This window comes from Simochromis diagramma, unplaced genomic scaffold, assembly GCF_900408965.1.
Source record: "Simochromis diagramma unplaced genomic scaffold, fSimDia1.1 OVJJ01000798.1, whole genome shotgun sequence".
NCBI lineage: Eukaryota > Metazoa > Chordata > Actinopteri > Cichliformes > Cichlidae > Simochromis > Simochromis diagramma.
Window position 1 is genome coordinate 611,259 of NW_024386736.1, and position 17,693 is coordinate 628,951.

Here is a 17,693-nt window from a genome sequence, read left to right on the forward strand (position 1 = left end):
CTCGCTCACTCTCTCTCTCTCACTTCCTCTCTTGCTCCTGAGTCATTCACTAGAAGAATATAACACAACCTTCCACTGAGGATTTCCTTGCAGCATGCTCCATTGTCATTTCTCTCTGTTAGTAGGACCTCGGTTTATTTCCACTTTCTAGGCATTGTTGTTTCAAAAACACAGTTTCACTTCATCACGGTTCAAAGAATAGCAGCGCTGATTGGGGTCACCGCCGCCTGGTCGCCTTGACCATCAGCTCGTTTGTGTCTTACTCGAGGTGAGCTCTGCTACTCTCTGACACATGATAAGTTCAGGCCATTACTGTTTATAAAACATAATGAAAAAAAGAAAAACAAACCAAAAACAGTAATAGAATACATCGCTACATTGATATTACTGTTACTAAAAGAATGCTCAAGTGAGGCTTCAGAATCAAGCAATTATAAAATTGCAGTCGGGTGAAGTATCTGTTAAGAAATCAGGATTATTTTTGTTTTCAATTCTCAAAGCAACACTAAAGTTAAAAAGATGAAAAAAAAGAATGTTTTAAGGCTATTGTTTGGTTAAAGCCACAATCTGGAACGTGTAACGCAGCAACAGCCACGGCTCATCAGTTTCCTTTTAGATCAGAGTTGGATTGTTTGCTGCAGCAGCAGAGGAACCATGTCATAGCCGCTGCAGTGTCGGGGAAGAAGAAAAACATTTTAAAAAATTTGCCTTTTTTTTCTTTTCCAGCCACACAAATGAATGTGCTTTTTGCGGTGCTACAGACAGCTGTGATGATTTTACTCACACGCGATTATGGCTTTAACCGGCTTAATGACTTGAGCATTCTGAACTCATTATAGCAGAGAAAAAAGTTTGTTTTTGTTTTGTTTTTTTTACAGTGTTTCCACTCAACAATAAACTTGTCATTGTTTGCCATCTCTGTTGTGTTCTCTGTAGATTTTCAGTGTCATCGTTTCAAGGTTGGAGTCAACTCTGTTTCAAATCATGTCGCAAAACTGGTTAACGTTAAATTCAAAATGCATTGATATGAAACTCTGTTGACTCCACCCCTGGTTTACAGTCTCATTAAATGACTTGTTGTAGCACAGTTCTGTGTAAAGTATATTATCACATTTTTTCTCCTATTTTCCACCTCCAGTGTTTAAATCCTGCAGATATTTCAGATATACACAAAGTCTCTGTTCACCACATAAGTGATACTAATCACATTTTACCATAACACTTCATATATTTAAAAAAAGAAACAACCAACTGCGAGTACTTAAATAGAACCTCTTTAGCAACTGCTTTGGGCTTCCGGGACAAACTGGTCAACTGTGTGCACCAATTTGGTCACATTTGATTCTATAGGAAGCCGATCGCTTCTTATTGATCTCCCAATTCTTGGTCTCACAATTGGCCATCTCAAAGAGAGTTTCCTCTCAGACAATGGGCACAAAGACTGAATGCAGCTCGTTCATCAGAATCCAGCTGCTGAACAGTATTAACTTCTCGAAGAATACATTCATCTGTGTGTTGGTTGCGAGTGCATGAGTACACTTGAAGTTGCATGTATGCATGTGCTAGAGTCATTAACTGTGAGGATGATGGTGGGTCAACAGTTGGGTCCTGGCTTTGAGAGGGCGGGTTGGGGAGGGTAAGGTGTCAATTTACTACCACAGTACTTTGGTCTTAAAAATGATTGGAGGCGGGGAAGCAGTGAGCCAATGGTGGTGGATCATTTTGTGCAAATCGTAGTTCTGTTTGGCACACTGACAAGTATTGATGCGAAGGTAAGAGGTCTGTAAATAGTAGTACTTAAAATCGTCTCAAATGTGTTGCGATTTGTCAAGTTAGCACGATGGCACCACAGTGGAACCAGAAGAATTCAAAAAAAGGTCAAACGTTAAAACCCTGGGAGATGGGACGAGGGAGGGGAAGGTGAGGGAGGCGGGGCGATGGGCTTGAGGGTTGGGATTGGGGGGGTGAATTGTCGATAAAAACACAGTGGCGCTACAGTGTATCGGGAAGGAAGCTGAGAGTTTTAGGTCTTTTTTCCTTTTTTTCTAAGAGTCGTTTTTTGATTTTGAACAGTGCAGATATGCTTTCCCTACGGGAATTGAAGACATTCATTTGAAGATTAGAATTGTTTTTCTTTTTTTTTGAAGTTCGATTTCAAAATCAAAAACGTACCATTTGTAAGTGATCCGGCAGGTGACTAACTCGGGATTCTGGTTTCTGAAAAGTCTGAAAGATTTCAAAACCCATGTTGTACAAACAAAACAGTCACCTCTGTTTGCAAATATAGAACTTCTCTCTCTCATCTGTACAACGTTCTCCTCTTTAGGAGGATTAGGGTGGGGTGCGGGCGGGATGGGGTTCACCAAGAGAAAAGGTGGGCTTGTTTCTGGCTTGGCGAGGAGCACATTCCTCTTGGTAGAAAAAGGAGAACTCAAAAGTCTTGTCCATCGACTGTTTGTGTCTCTGTTGGTGTACACTCCTCAGCTGAGAGTTTCAAAACAGTCAAAAAAACACAGTCACACGATAGAGCCATGCCATATTCAAATAATAGAATATTAATGATGAGGATCATAGGAATAATAGAAGACCAGTAATGATAATAAGAATAATGAATAGTAATAACAACATATCATATTAGCAGTTTTTTCCCCCTTTTTTTTTAAAATCCTGTATATAAAAACAGTGGTGAGGAGAAGTTGATACACAGTAGGGCTCTACTATCCCCTTGGTTGATTTGGCACATTATATTCACTCTCTGATGAGAGCTACCTACTCATTCTCAGCACAGTTAAATATTACTGTAGCCCGGCGACCCATCCAGAATTTGTTGCTTTTGATGTTTTCAATCTCCGAAATCACAGAAGTTTAAAAAAATAAATAAAATAAAATTTAAAAAGTCTACTCATGTGGCAGCATCGCAGGACGCGATGCAAAAACAACCTCTCTGGAAAAGCAAAGTCTTTATTATACACCGCTGCGACGAGATTGAAAGCATCCCTGGACTGTTCAGGATGGCCCGCCCAGCAACATTTAAGGTTTCTATTCTTAATGATGATTCTGCTTTTCTTCATTCAAAACTTAGTACAAATAGCTACATAACTCTGAGCTATAACTTCCATTACATTACAAAAAGTAACTCAGTCTCTATATGTTATAATTTTTGTCGTTCAGTATAATATATTAGTTTGGTCCTCCTCCGTGCTCTCAGAAGAAAAGGCTTAGTTTGTGTAAAGTATGTCCGTGTGTGTGTGTCTGTGTGTACACGTATGTGCAATCTGATTCTGTTGCTCCTGTAAGATGTGTGCATTTGTGTGTATTTACAGCTCTTTGTTGAATAAGTCACTGTGTATCAGTATGGCATGGATGCACTTTTGTTAATTTTCCATCTTCGGATGGTTTGGGGGGATCTCCACACGTGGGATCAGGCCTTCTGCTGGGCGGACACGCCCTTCCAGTAGTCCAGTATGTCATGGAGATCTTCATCCTTGGCAAACTGAACTTTTCGCCTCAGCGCATGTCCGGCTGCCACGTAGCCTTCATCCTCCATAGATGCCTGCCTGTGCCTCTTGCGATGCAGTTTGAACCGCTCCCACAGCCCCAGGGTCGGGGTGCAGAGGAGCCCTTCCTCCTCCTCGTCTTCCTCGGGGCTGGAGCAGTAGCTCAGGTTGTGGTACTGTGGCGAAAGCGGGTAGTGTGGCGAAAGCTGGGAGTAGGCTAACTCCCTCTGCTTGGCCTGCCTGCTGAGAGTGAGGGGGTCTAACATCGAGGGCTTGCGGCCCCCTGGGTGGTGGTGGAGTTCCTGCAGGATCTGGGGGTGGTGCTGCAGCTCCTGGAGATGCTGCTGGGAGCCGGGGTAGGAGTGACGGTGCTCGTTGTACTGGCGGATTCTCTGGGCTTCAGCTCGTAAGATGGCTGCAGCCGGGGTGACTGTGCGGATGGGCTCACCTCCCCCGCCCCCCCTTTCCCCTCGATCTCCTGGTGAGGCTCGCTCAATGTAGCGGGACTCTGATGAGTGGTACCCTCCCTCTGAGCGGAAGGAGCGAGGGCTCCGGGCGGAGCCGGGAGAGGAGGACGTGCTGGGCCTTTTAGATGTTGGAGGAGCCTCCATGCTGTGGTGTCGCTGTAATGAATGATGATAACTTCTCCCCCTCTCTTCTCTTCCTCCTCTCCCTCCTTTGTACACCGGGGAGAGGAACTCACCTCCTCGTTCCCTTTCTCCTTGCTCAGACAGAAGCACCAGCTGTGGCTCTGCTGTTGAAACAGCTCCTCCACCTGCAGAAGAGGGGGATTTGATCCCCTGTTGAAAGGAGGTAGATTCAGATTTGAGAGCATCTATACAATTGTTGATGATCTGGTTAACTTTATCTACTTCCTTGGCAATGGTAGAGATCTCTGCTACTGAGCCTTGGGGATTTGCTTGCGGTGACATCTCCCTTTCTCTCTCTCGTTCTCTCTCCCTTTCAATGTCCGACCCTCTCACCTCCATATAGTTGAGTTTAGGGGGCTTGTGGGCCGGTGTCTCTATCACCTCCTGAAGCTTGTATGGATCTATCTCACCACCCTGAGGTAGGTAGGGCATTCTGGACAGACTGTCCCCAGCACCAAGCTTCTGGGAAACGGTTCCTCCACTCCCTCCCTCTATATCCCCTTCTCCACCATACTTTAGCTCTATCAGTGTTCTCTGGATCCTGCTCATCTTCCTTTCCTTTTCCTCCATGATCCTCTTTCTTCTCAGGCAGTGGACAACAAAGCCAAGGAACACAAGCATTCCAAACAGGCATCCCAAAATTGTCATAATGTAATGGGTTGCTGATGACTGATTGGGTAATCTCTCTGTTCCGACTTGACGGACTGTTGAGATGGTCAGACAGGTGTGGTTGAAGCGAAGGGAGTTTCGTATAGAAGCCACACAGTAGGTGTAGTCAGTGTTTGGTTTTAAGTTCTTTAGCTCAATATCTTCTCTTTTATCTTTCAAATTCTGAATATCCGTGAAGAAGCTATTGTTATAAAGCATCAGGATGTACATTTTCTTGTACGGATCGGGAATCTGAACCGTTATCACAGCGCTCGAATGTAGCACTTGCTTTAATGTCATAATGGGTTTGGCATCGGGGAAAATGGGACTCAAGCTGATCACCTCACCCCCATCAGGAGGGGTCCCGGAAGCGCAATCATCCAGTCCGCAGGGAGAGGCGAAATCTGGCGGAGGAGTTGTGGAATCAATACCATAGAAGGATGTTGCGCTACTGCTGTCATCTGTGCACACGTGACTGAGCGCATACAGAGCACTGCGTTGGTTAAGCATGCGGGGATTTTGGTTGAGAAGGTTGTACCCCGAGAATCCATGAGGGGAGTCACACACCATCCTCTCACTGGTCCTGTTGGGGAAGGCTGCAAGCCAGCGAAGGAAACCCAGCAACTCGCAAGAGCAATTGAAGGGGTTAGTGTAAAGTTCACAGGTGGTCAGCTTAGAGAGTCCAGAGAATAAACTGCCATCCAACACCTGAATCCTGGAAAAAGATCAGTAAGAAAGTATAAATTTATTGGCAAGTTACCCCTTTAGATGTGTTCTTTCACATTTAATGCACATGTTTCCTCCATTTAATAGATTTCAGCTTATGGTCAAAAACATCTTCTGCAATACAATTTTCAACAAGTCCAAAAGAGCAGTTAAGCTTATTTCATTTAGCTGTTGCTATACATTTAGGTCAACAGATCAATACCAATTACCAAAACCAATAGTAAGAACAAGACAGTTATTTCCACTGAGAAAAAAAGTGAGTAGCGTAGGGATCTGCTGAGGATACCGTCACAGGAGAAAATTAGTATCACTGAATTGTCAGTAGCACATTTTTCCATCATCAGTGCAAATAGGTGAATTTAGAAAACAAGCATAGCTAAAATGCCTGGCATTTTTATTTTTGTTTGTTCTCCAGTGTACATGTGCTGCAATTATTACAATTACAATTTCACCATCTATATATATCAACAATGATCAGGAATAACATTATGAGCACTAACAAGCGACATTTGAAATGAATAACACTGATTATCTCTTCATCATGGCACCTGTTAGTGGGTGGGGTATATTAGGGAGCAAGTGAAGATTTTGTCCTCACATTTACTGTGCAGGAAAAATGGGCAAGCATAAAGATTTGAGTGAGTTTGACAAGGGCTAAATTGTGAAAACCACAGATTTTGTGGGGTGTTCCCACTCTGCAGTGGTCAGTATCTTATCAAAAAGTTGTCCAAGGAAGGAAGAGTGGTGAACCAGCAACAAGGTCATGGGGAGCCAAGGCTCACTGTTGCATGTGGGGAGCAAAGGCTGGTCTGTGTGGTCTGATCCATCAGATACTGAAACCAAAGTTTCTGAAAAAAGTTAACGCTAGTTCTGATAGAAAGCTGTCAGAATACAGAGTGCATAATGATGGGGCTGCCCATGCTGACCCCTGTCCACCGTCCAAAGCACCAACAATGGACACGTGTGAGAGATGCACTATGAGAAGAAGGCAAGCTGGCAGAAGCAGTGTGATGCTATGTTGGAAAAACTTGGGTCCTGCTATCCCTGTGGATATTCTGTTTTGACATGTACCACCTACCTAAGCACTGTTGGAGACCATCTACACGGGCATGTTATTCCCTAATGGCTGGAGCCATTTTTAGCATGCACCCTGCCACAAAGCAAATATGATTCAGCAATGATTTGCACATCAACAAGTTTGAGGTGTTAACCTGGCCTCCAAACTCCTCAGAATTTCACTATAATCAAGCATCTGTGGGCTGTACTAGACAAACAAGTCCGATCCATGGTTGCACCACATTGCAACTTAAGGGACCTAAAGTATCTGTTGCTCATTTCCAGATACCACAGCTTCAGGGGTCTAGCTAGGGGAGTCTTTGCCTCGATGGGTTAGGGCTGTTTTGGCAGCAAAAGGGGCACCAAAACAAGAGTCACGATGTTATGCCTGATTGGTGTACATATATTATGGCTGAAAAAGCAGCAATTTCCAACATTTAAGCAGTTTCACCTAGTAAGCATGATTTTCAATACCTGTTCATGGAGAGGTCTATATTCTCTATATTTGGACATTCCCAGAAGGTGTTGGGTGTAACAGTCTCAATGAGGTTGGCTTGCAGGTAAAGGTACTGCAGCTTGCCCAGGCCTCGCAACATGCCCTCTGTCAGGTTCCTCAACTTGTTAAAGCCCATCTGGAGAACCTGGGGAGGCAAAGACAAGTGGGATTAGTCTAATCTCTGAAGACCTAGCCTGTGCCAGGCATCACTCACCACAAGCTGGAAACATACGGAACAAACAGATGACGATTCAAACAATTCGTGTTTCACACCGTGATCTAAGCCTGTGTGCTGCGCTGAATTTACTGAGATCTTTCTTGTTCACATTTTACCTCCTGGCTTAGCTCCAGCAGCCGGATAGATGTGTAAGCATGCCAGCTCATTATGGATGTGTTGAGATCGGTTTGGTGAAACACTTTGCTTGAATATTCCTGGAAGCTATAATGAGCGGGTGTTGTCATTCTCATGTCTGTGTCCATCTGTGCGTATATCGATGGAAGAATTTCGATCTCTTTAGATCCCTGTTTTGGTTTACATATTATTCTAAATAGAACAGCTTAAACTTGTAATATATGATAAATACAGTTTGAATAAGTCTATGTTTATTGTATAAGAATGAATAAATAAAGAAATGGATAGTTTGATTCTAAACTATTTGTCTCTGTGCACTCCTCAGGACTGTTTTATTGTGATTACTTTCACATAAGATTGACAATTTCACCATATAAATGAAACATTAAACTCTATGTCAAAACAACCCAAGTTTGATATCAACGATCATCACTAGTGTAATGTGAGGGTTCGTCATAGGCTACTAAATTTCTCTGAGCTGCTATAAACATCAAGATGGACACAGATTGTCATGGTCCTGGGTCATTTTGACCCAGCGTTTTGTGTTTCCTTGAAGTTCATTTTTGTGCCTTGTGTTTATTCTGATTTTGTATTAGTTTAGGGTTGAACCTGAAGTTAGTGTTTTATCAGCCCTACTTGTGTCTGTCCTCGGTGCTCTGTTCTTGTCCCCGTGTTGTGTTGTAAATCAGTCTGTGTGTTTCCTGCTTTACTTTGAAGGCTCGTGTTCTGGATTTCCTGTTCTGTTCTGAAGGTCTGAAGGTCTGAAGGTCGTCATTGTGTTCAGCTTGTCTCCTCCGCTCATCATGTGTATTGGGTTCAGCTGTTCTTCCCTCCTGTGTGTGATTACCCGATTACCTTGTGTGTGTATATTTAGTGGGTGTCGGTCTGTGTTCGTTGTCGGCTCGTCTGCGTTCATCTGTGTATCTCTGTGTTTCTTGGTATCCTGTTCCTTAGTCTGCGTCTCTCTGCTCCGCTCTCCGTTTCGTTAAGATTTCAGGTTTGCTCTTTAGTTTCTCCCAGTTTAGGTTTCCGTTAGTAATTTCTCACGCTTCGTTGCCTGTTTCTGCCACTGCCACCTTGTAAATAAACGTCACTCATATCATGAGTCGGCTGCCTGCATTTTGGGTCCTCCTTTCATTCCACAACACGACTGCTGCCCCAGCCGTGACACAGATAACTTTTCCAGCACTAACTTCAGAATTCATAGTACTACTTCTATCAGCAGTCACATCATCAATAAAGACTAGTAAACGGTTCCAAGAGCAGCCATAGCTGCACATTCCATAACATTACCTCCACCATGTTTCGCAGATGTGCTATGCTGTGGATCAGAAGCTGTTCCTAACAATGCCTTGTTGTAGACACTCTGCATTTCCATTCATGAAGGCATTTCTGCATTGTAGACTTCACGAGTGATGCACCAACCTCCCGGAGAGTATTTTTGAATTGGTTAGATGGTGTGAAGTTCTTTTTCTTTACCAAGGAAAGAATTTACGATGATCCACTTTGGTTGTCTTCTGTGGTTTTTGAGGCTTTTTGGCATGGTCGAACTGCATTCATTATTTGTTAGAAAGTACCAGATTTGGTCACTCCTAAAGTTTTTGTGGCCTCACTGACAGGCCTGCTTATATTTAATCTCCCTTAAAATAACAAAGAACCTGGCCTCAAGTGGCCATGAAACTGCTTGTCAGTCAATTGTCCAATCAAAACCTGTCCCATTGTCTAAATACTTATGGACCTGACTGTAAAATGGCAGCCACATGGACGAACTGCATGGACGAAAACCACCTTGAGGAGGGGATCAGATTACTAGAAATGAGATAAGGCATTTGCTTTTTACAGGGAAAGTGGCAGAACTGTAGTTTTATTGCATACACATACACATACATACTACTACTAATAATAATAAGAAAAAAATATATATATTCGGTTGGTACATAATAGTATAGTAATTTGATACCAAGTGTTAAGTATATATTGTGTAATTGGATTATTAGTCCTCTGGTGCACTGTGGGATTAAACAGCAGTTTAATGTTGGATATGCACTCTCATATGCATAAACACTTTGTTTACATTGAGACTGATGGATTGCATTTAGTTACTGTGTATACTGTAAAATTATGGAGCACTTTTTACATTATCCAAATACATCCAAATAGTTTGAAGAGTGTATTTCATGTACCCAAATAATACTGTAATTTTCCACTGCTGTATGTATGTGCATTGATGAATGTGCACCTATATGGAAAAACCTATGAATGCATATTGTGTCAGGACGCACCTGCAGATTAAATTGTGCTGAAAACGCTCCATCTTCCACGTAACTGATATCGTTCTTGGTCAGGTTCAGATAGGTGAGATTGCTGAAGCGACTCAGTGAAGAATAATGGACCGCCCGTATCTTGTTCTCGTTCAGCCTCAGATCCACAATAGTGCTGTGGAGAGATGTGTGAGATCTCTCAGCATCCAGCAACTCGGGAAAATACTGTGGAAATAAGTTTCATTGTAAATTTTCGTACCTGTTAATGTGGGAGGGGATGGCCTCGTAGGGAGGCTGGTTCATACTGCAGATAGCCAGCCACACGAAGCCTTTCTCCCCTTCAATAAGCCAGCAGTCCGCCTTAACCACTGGCAGCCGCATCATTGAAAGCAGTGCAAGGAAACAGAAGAAGGAGCTGGCTGTAGACAAGACCACTGATGAAGACCCTCCCGTCGTGTTATGTCGCTGCCGTCCCTGTTCAGTGTTCTGGGCCATTTGGGATGTCATTGCAGTATCCGCTGGAGAAAGCCGACCAGAGTTGCTCGCCATCTAACATTTATTCTTGTAGACTGGAGCCATTGGGAAGGGAGGGTGGGTGTGTTTTTTAATGGTTATATTTTCATGAACAGGGATTTGCTTTTCTTGAGAATTGTGACTGTTCTACGAGCGGCAAATGTGCCAAACCGAGGAATTGCTAAAAGCTTGAAGAAATAGAGTGCATGAATGGGATGTAACACTTCATTGGTAGTATGTGTGTCTAGGTAAACTGTATAAGTCGATTAATTAGCGGGGTCACATTTGATTTATGTATGATTTGGCAAGTGGAAGTCGTCCTAGTGCCAGATTGGCTGGTATTCATGTCTTCTGTGGCCATCTGCACCTCTGATTGGACAAGCACCTCTTTTCTTTCTTCCTCATTGCGTGCTGCTCTGTACTTGGTGTGAGAACCGGTCCCTGGAGGGAAAAGGAGAGAGAGCGAGAAATGGGAGGAGGGCGTAAGAACGGGATTGCCAGTAAAACACAGTGGTTTGTTTGTGAGCTGCAACAAAAACAACCCTGTTACCAGCACGATGAGATAAAGGTGCTTATTTTTTTTCTTATATAACAGTCTGACGTGTGCACATGCATACTCAAACTTAGGCATGCGTACACACACAATTTTTATATACAGTGACATTTCTTGACAAGTCCAATTAGTGTACACACTGGCGCAGATACACAAGCACCTGCAGATCTGAAAAATACACACAGCTTGCTGCTGCTGCGAAAAACAACACAAACAGACACACACACACGCATACACACACACACACACACACGCACACGCACGCACGCACGCACGCACGCACGCACGCACGCACGCACGCACATGTTTTCTGCAGTTCCATTAGCCTCTGGGCCTTGATGGCCAGGGCTAAGAATGGCCATGGCTCTGATACTGTATCTAATTAATTAATCTGCTCTAAATAAAACACTTCCTGGGAAAAACAGCTGACGTATGACGGAATAGGAGAGACAGGGAGGCGGGAAAGTGAAAGAGGCTCTCACAGGGCTGTGCAGAGCAGGAGGAAGAAAAAGTGGGTGCAAGGGAGCTGCAAGGAAAGATGCTTGGGGGAGGGGGGAGAGAGATGGTGAGATGGAGAAGAGGTTGAGGTAGAAGGAGGAATAAAGCAGTCGGTGGTGAAAGAGACAGCGGTTCTGTGGGGAGAAAGAGGAGGCTGAGAGGGGAAAAAGGGATGTGGTGGGACTCTGTTCAGGGAAATTGCGAGAATAGTGGCTCCCTCTTCTCTCTTCTAAGCCTTTTTCTCTCAGCTGCGAGAGCAACAAACAGGAAGTGACATCACCGAGGTGAAGGAGAAGGAGTAGGAAGGAGCAAAAGGTTGGGCCTTCCTGACAAGCATCTCCTGGCTGCTGTTGACACATTATTGATTACGGCGAAGCAGAGCGGTGCTGATGTGTCACCTCTGATCTGAGGAGGAGGGTAAATGAGAACGGCGTACTTGTGGGGAATAGGATACAGTTCCCTTCGACTTTTTGTGTCCTTTTAGAGAGCTGGCTTCTGGAAACATTCACATATAGCTTGTTAGTAATGCATTCACATAATGAGTAATGGCAATGACATTTTTCACTTTTAATGACACATGAGTTTGTGTTGATACCCTCCGTGTTCCCTCTCATAGCTCATCAGTCATCTGGCCTTGGTCAAGTAGCTAGCACTAAACCTGCAGTGGTTTGGAGCTCGTTGGATATTGTGTTAAATGGAGATTAAAAAAAACAAAACAATAGGAGTAATCTTTCACGCACAACCATCATGTCTAGACAAAGATATTGAACGGCACAGCAATTGTAAGGCACAACTGTGCTCCAAGTTTTCTTTGTCATTTGATTTATCACAAATGCTATGTGTTTTTCAGTGAGGGGTTTTTGAACTTCTAGACTTGCAGGGATTGATGGCTTTAACTTCTCCAGTATGCAGTTTGTCCCTTTTCCTCTTTGTCCTCTCTCCCCTCTGTACCTTTTCTCATGCATGTCTGACTCCAGAGCTGCATGTTTCTGATGCACGGTGACTGTCCCCACCAACCTGCTGAGTGTTTACTGTTATATTGTTTGTGATTTGTTGCTCCTCTTTTCTCTCTTTGCTTTCGCCTCACCCCAACCGGCTGAGGCAGATGGCCGCCCTCCTCGAGCTCGGTTTACGTCGGCGGTTTCTTCCTGTCAAAACAGAGTCCGACCGCCTGCCGTTACAATGTAAAGTTCCCCGCAATAATCGCTGTTGTGAATTGGCACTTTAGAAATAGAAATGAATTGAGGGGAAAAACCCCCCCCGGAAGCCTTCTTCATAAATGTGACTAATGTACGCTGGCATGCATGAGTGTTTACCGGTGTGTAGCCATATGCATGGGCTTTCCCACCCAGTCAGCATAATCTATAATTGATGGTGAGACTTCCTCCCACGTTGCATGAGACAAACTACCTAGATGGGACACGAGAGAAAGTGTAGGAACTGCTTCCAGCAACACACACTCTGACAGGAGATGTCCATTTTGCTGACCAGATAAACTCGAGTAAAGAAACTGTTGAGAGGGAACAATATGGTGGTGTAGCAGGGGGTGCAGTGTGTGCGTGTGTGTGTGTGTGGTGTGCTAATTTCCACCTGACCTCTTTCTTTTCATACTGAGGCAAGTACAAGGGTCCAGGAGAGAGAACAAGAGTGCAGGTTACCAGAAAGAGAGATCCAGTAGCAGTTACTAGCTTTCACTTGACCTTCTTTGTAGTAAAAAGTGTAGTAAATACACTTGTAGTAGCTAACGTGATATGCACAGAAGGAACTGTTAAGAGCCTGTCGGCCTCTTTTCCATTTTGCATCATTCATCGCATTCCCCGACCTCGCCCGCACTCTCCGCGTGTACGCACGCTCGACGCTGCCTCAGCTGTCGAGAACAGGCATGTGGAATATTTCAGCACTCAGCATCGTGACCGCCTCACTTTTCAGTCATGTCACACTCAAAGATTTATAGGGTACAAACCGTCATCCTGAGAAAGACTGAGACTCTAACCTTGCTTTGACCACGGTGGTGTCATGGCTGCTGTACTTTAAGGTAATGTTGTGTAGATGCGCATGTTCTCTGAAACTCTGGAAAAACAAGCCACCCGGGGAAAGATTCATATAGCTGTGTGTGCACAAAAGCAGAAAAATGCATACACTGTCTTGTTGAGAGATTTAGAAAGCCACATGTATGCGCTGTCGTCTTTTAAAAACACAAATCTCAGTCACTGTGAGATTTTACGCACATGGCCGAGCCAACTCTTTGCTCGCATCTTTAGCCACGAGTGGACACAGATGCTTTCTTATTGCATCAGTTCCATATAAAATTGCTGTTTGCAACTCAGGTTAATGAAGAAGTGCAATTTACTTTGGGGAGGATGTGGAGAAAGTGGAGAAAGGGAAATGTGGCTTTGATTGTTTTTGGAATTATAAAGAAAAGAAAAACAGAACGGGGATAAAAAAGAGCAAAAGACCCTGGAAAAAAAACAAAATGTTAGACTACAAACAAAAGGAAAAAAAGAGAAAGCAGACCATTACACATGGTCACAGCTATTTATAGCATCAGTGATGACAGACCATCGTAAAAGCACTGGCTGTTTTTCTTCATGCTAGTTATTTCTCACCTTAATTTTCATCTTTAGGCTATTGGACTTGGCCTTCTCTAGAGGCATTTTTACAGTTAATTTTTACATTATAAAACACTTTGCATTCGGGGAAAGTCATATTATATGCATGTTTCTTTGTACATACACAGTTTATGCACACAACCTCTGTAAACACCCCTAAAACTGGTCTTTGTTACACCTTCCTCACATGATTATCAGATTATTGAGTCTCGCTGATTTTCACCATGATTTTTATATTGTGTCTGTAATATGGAGACATAGTTCTGACTGAATCTCCCCTTTAGACCCTCTTGAGCACTGGAGCACTCTCCTTTGAGAGTCACTATTTTTTATTTACTCTTGTTTCCATTTCAGATTCTGTTACTCTCCCTTTTCATCATGATTTTTTTTCTTTTTTTGGTCAGGCATAGCCACAGTCTCCTTCCTTTTTTGAGCGTTTGTTTTCCTGGGAGATTTTTAGTATCCAGACAGAATTGCATAATAAAAGCGAGGATTGTAGTTAGCCAATCTAAATGCAGACCGCATCATTATTTTTATTTTACCTGTTACTCTGTGCAGTAAAAAATAAGTGCGTCATCTTTAACAAGGCAATAAATGTACAGTCCAGTTTCCTTTGATTTAATGAATCTAAATAACCTCAAATCACAAACATCCATCATCATACGCTCATTTGCAAGAAAGGAGCTTGTGTAAAACAGCAGCAAGTGGCCCGTAAAAAAAATAATAAACTATTTTCAATCAAAACACATATTAAAACATTTTAAACTATCAACAAAATGTTTAGTAGCGCCTTTATTGTATTTCTGATTTTCGCTCTTCTTCTCGCTCCCTGCGTCAGCGCTACCCCGAACAAGTGGGAAAGATCCACAGCATGACTCAGAAAAATCTAAAAGAGTCAAGCAGAGAAAGTAGATTGCAGATGATGTATCCTGTTTACAAAGCTAAAGGCTGTTCTTTCTATCTCTGCTGAGAAAGCTACAGAGTTGCAGTCCTGTTGGTTTGATATTTTACACATTTCAGAGACACCTGTTTTTAGGTTACGCCCTGAGGCTAAAGAGAAAGAAACAAGTTTTCTGGTGCAGATCCCTGAAGGTTTTATTTTATATGCTCTCATTTAAATGGATCAAGGAATATTTAGTCGGTGTTTGTCAGCTGCATATAGAGAGGTTCACGTCAAAGGAAAATCCTGAACCCTTGACTCCTGAAAGGTGTCCATTAAGTCTCTTGTGCTGTAATGGGCATTTTGTCCCCCTATAGGGAAGGGTTGCATCTCATCAATGCAGTATTGTCCTGAGTGATCACCTTTAACCCTAATGGGAGTGGTCTCTCAATCCAAAGGCCACAAGGAGTCACCAAGTGAAAATAACTGAGCTCATTTACTGTGAATCTTCAAGTCACCAGATGGAAAAGTCTGCGCTGACAGGTTGTACAGCTCTCTGCTTCACGGTCATGAAAGTACCAAGTGAGGGAATATATATTTTATTTTATTCCAGGTTTCAAGTAGCCCTCAGTTTTCTTTTCCTTTGGGTGATAACTTCATTTTATCATGCAAACACTCACCTGTTTATTCCTGCAATTACCTAGTCACACAATGTACCAGCAGTACTAAGCATAAGATCCAGCACACAAGTCCGGGGCTTCAGCTAATGTCCACATGAAACATCAGAATCAAGACAAAAAGCGGTCTCCGTCACTGCAGCCGTGATGTGAGTGTTGATGCCAGATGGGTGAGTTTGAGTATTTCTCAGACTGCTGATCTCCTGAGATTTTCACAACATGAAAGTATGGCTGACGAATCTGCAGAAACCACGCGATCCAATCATGTCAGCATGGACCAGCATTTCAAATGGATGTTTCCAACATCTTGTAGAATCTATGGCATAAAACATTTAGGTTGTTTTGACAGCAGATGGGACTGGTCGATGTAATGACGGTTTTCATAATAAAGTGCTTGGAGTTCCTACTTTGGGATAAACTGGAAGTTTGATTAAAAACCTGCATGATCATTAAAAAGATCAGCAGTTTTTACCGCTGCAAAAAAATTGTGTAAATGTAAATTAAAAGTAAATGTTCTTACTAGTAGAACTGAATTGTCTATTTTTTAACATCTTCTACATCATTTTTCACTTTTTTTCCCCCCATGTGACCGATGAGCAACACTTAGGAGATGAGTTGCACTCCTGGACAGGCTGTGAATGAGGCTAAAATATGAGCGCATTAATAACAGGGATACTGTCATATACCCACATACATAAGGAGATGTAGATCCCCATTTCTGTGTGTAGTGGTGCATCTCAACTCATGCCAGTGCTTTCATTACCATTCAAAAGCAATGTGGAAAGCAGCAGCGGCACAAAGCGGCTGGAAGCCATGAACGGAAAAATGATGAAGAAAGTGAGGCAGAATGAGGAAGACAAATGACCTATATTGCCCATATACCTGTATATGTATGTGTGTGTATGTGTGCATTTACTGTGAAGTCGTACTATGTTTAAATGTAAGTAGAAGTCCTGTCAGAATAGGTTTAACTGGTATGCCTGTAATAATAGCATAATAATAGCATATTAATGCAAAGGTTTCATCTGGAGTTTAAAATTGTATACCTCTTTTCTTTTCAGAATAGTTTTTTTCTATAACAAATAGTGGAATCTGGCCATCTCCACCCTGAAACTCATCAGACTGCCTGATGCATGCATTTATTGCAGCAGTACTTCTCACTGATAAGAACCTCACTGTTAACTGTTGCTGTGTTACGGCTTATGCAAACCTAACATTTCCACCTGACTCTACTTTACTTTAAAAGCTTTCAATGAGAGGACATGGTGGAGTTTTTTGTGAACCACTGACTGTACATCTGTGCTTGGGTTTCCTCATAAACTGTAAGAGATGAACATGTCTGCCATGACATCAGTCTGTGCTTTTTCGATGCCTCGTTTGAGACTTTGAGTGTGGATGTTGCTGTCTTGTATTGTTAACTTAGTCCACAATTAGCTTCACTTACGATTGAAAACCACATGTGCACATCTGCAAATTAGCAATTACACATTAGGCCAGGTGTAAGCACTTAATTTCCCCAACAGGTCAAATGAGAAACTGGGACTGCTGTGGAGGGTCACACCAACAGGTTTATGAGGATATAACATTTCTGCTTATTGGTGCAGCCCTCCACAACAGTCCCAGTGCAAAGGTCCACGTGCGGTGTTCAATCATAAATGAGGCTAACAGCTAACTAAGCAAGCTTTAAAATGATTTTTCCCATGCATTATGTCTAAAACTACATCCGCTCTGAAATGTCTTAAAAGAAAGTCATACCCCCTAGGTGTTCAAAAACATTTCTGCCTCCCACAGAGTACAACTGCAAAAGTGTCAGTAAAAAAAAGAACCCACACTTTTAAAGTAAAGTCACAGCGTAAAGTACAAAACGCAGATGCAAGAGAAGCTGTGGAGAGTTTCTACAGCGACATAGCTTCCTCACATCTTTCAGTGTGACATTAAGAAACCATTATAGCTAGCTTTTACTTCAGTGTAACATAAACTTACAATGGGTCCTACCAAATGAATGACAAGTGTTTTAAAGTTATTGGGCTTGTTGTCTGCACCTACTAAATGTTGTTCACGCAGTCTTATGAAAGAACGATGGCCCAGAAGGTTAGCTTAGCTTAAATTCTGAATCCAAAAATACTTAATAGCCAAAAAAGGGTTTCATCCTCTGGAATAGTATTAAAAATAACTACTAATTGCTTAAGTTAGTATTCTCTTACAAAAACAGTCTGAAGAATTTCAGTTCAACTTTGTTTTCTGGGTGTGGTGTTTAGCACTGTCACGTCAGAGCAG

General features: G+C 42.7%; 1 protein-coding gene across 1 annotated transcript; it reads right to left on the reverse strand.

Annotated features, from left to right (window-relative positions):
• Nucleotides 1–489: 489 nt before the first annotated feature.
• On the reverse strand, nt 490–10,253 carry LOC120742695 (protein ELFN1-like). The gene is made up of 4 exons (XM_040046161.1): nt 9,946–10,253; nt 9,708–9,861; nt 7,052–7,218; nt 490–5,510 (listed from the first exon to the last, which is right to left on the reverse strand). Exons 1-4 carry the CDS (start codon nt 10,233–10,235, stop codon nt 3,422–3,424), a joined length of 2,700 nt encoding a protein of 899 aa, XP_039902095.1. The 5' UTR covers nt 10,236–10,253; the 3' UTR covers nt 490–3,421.
• Nucleotides 10,254–17,693: the final 7,440 nt, after the last annotated feature.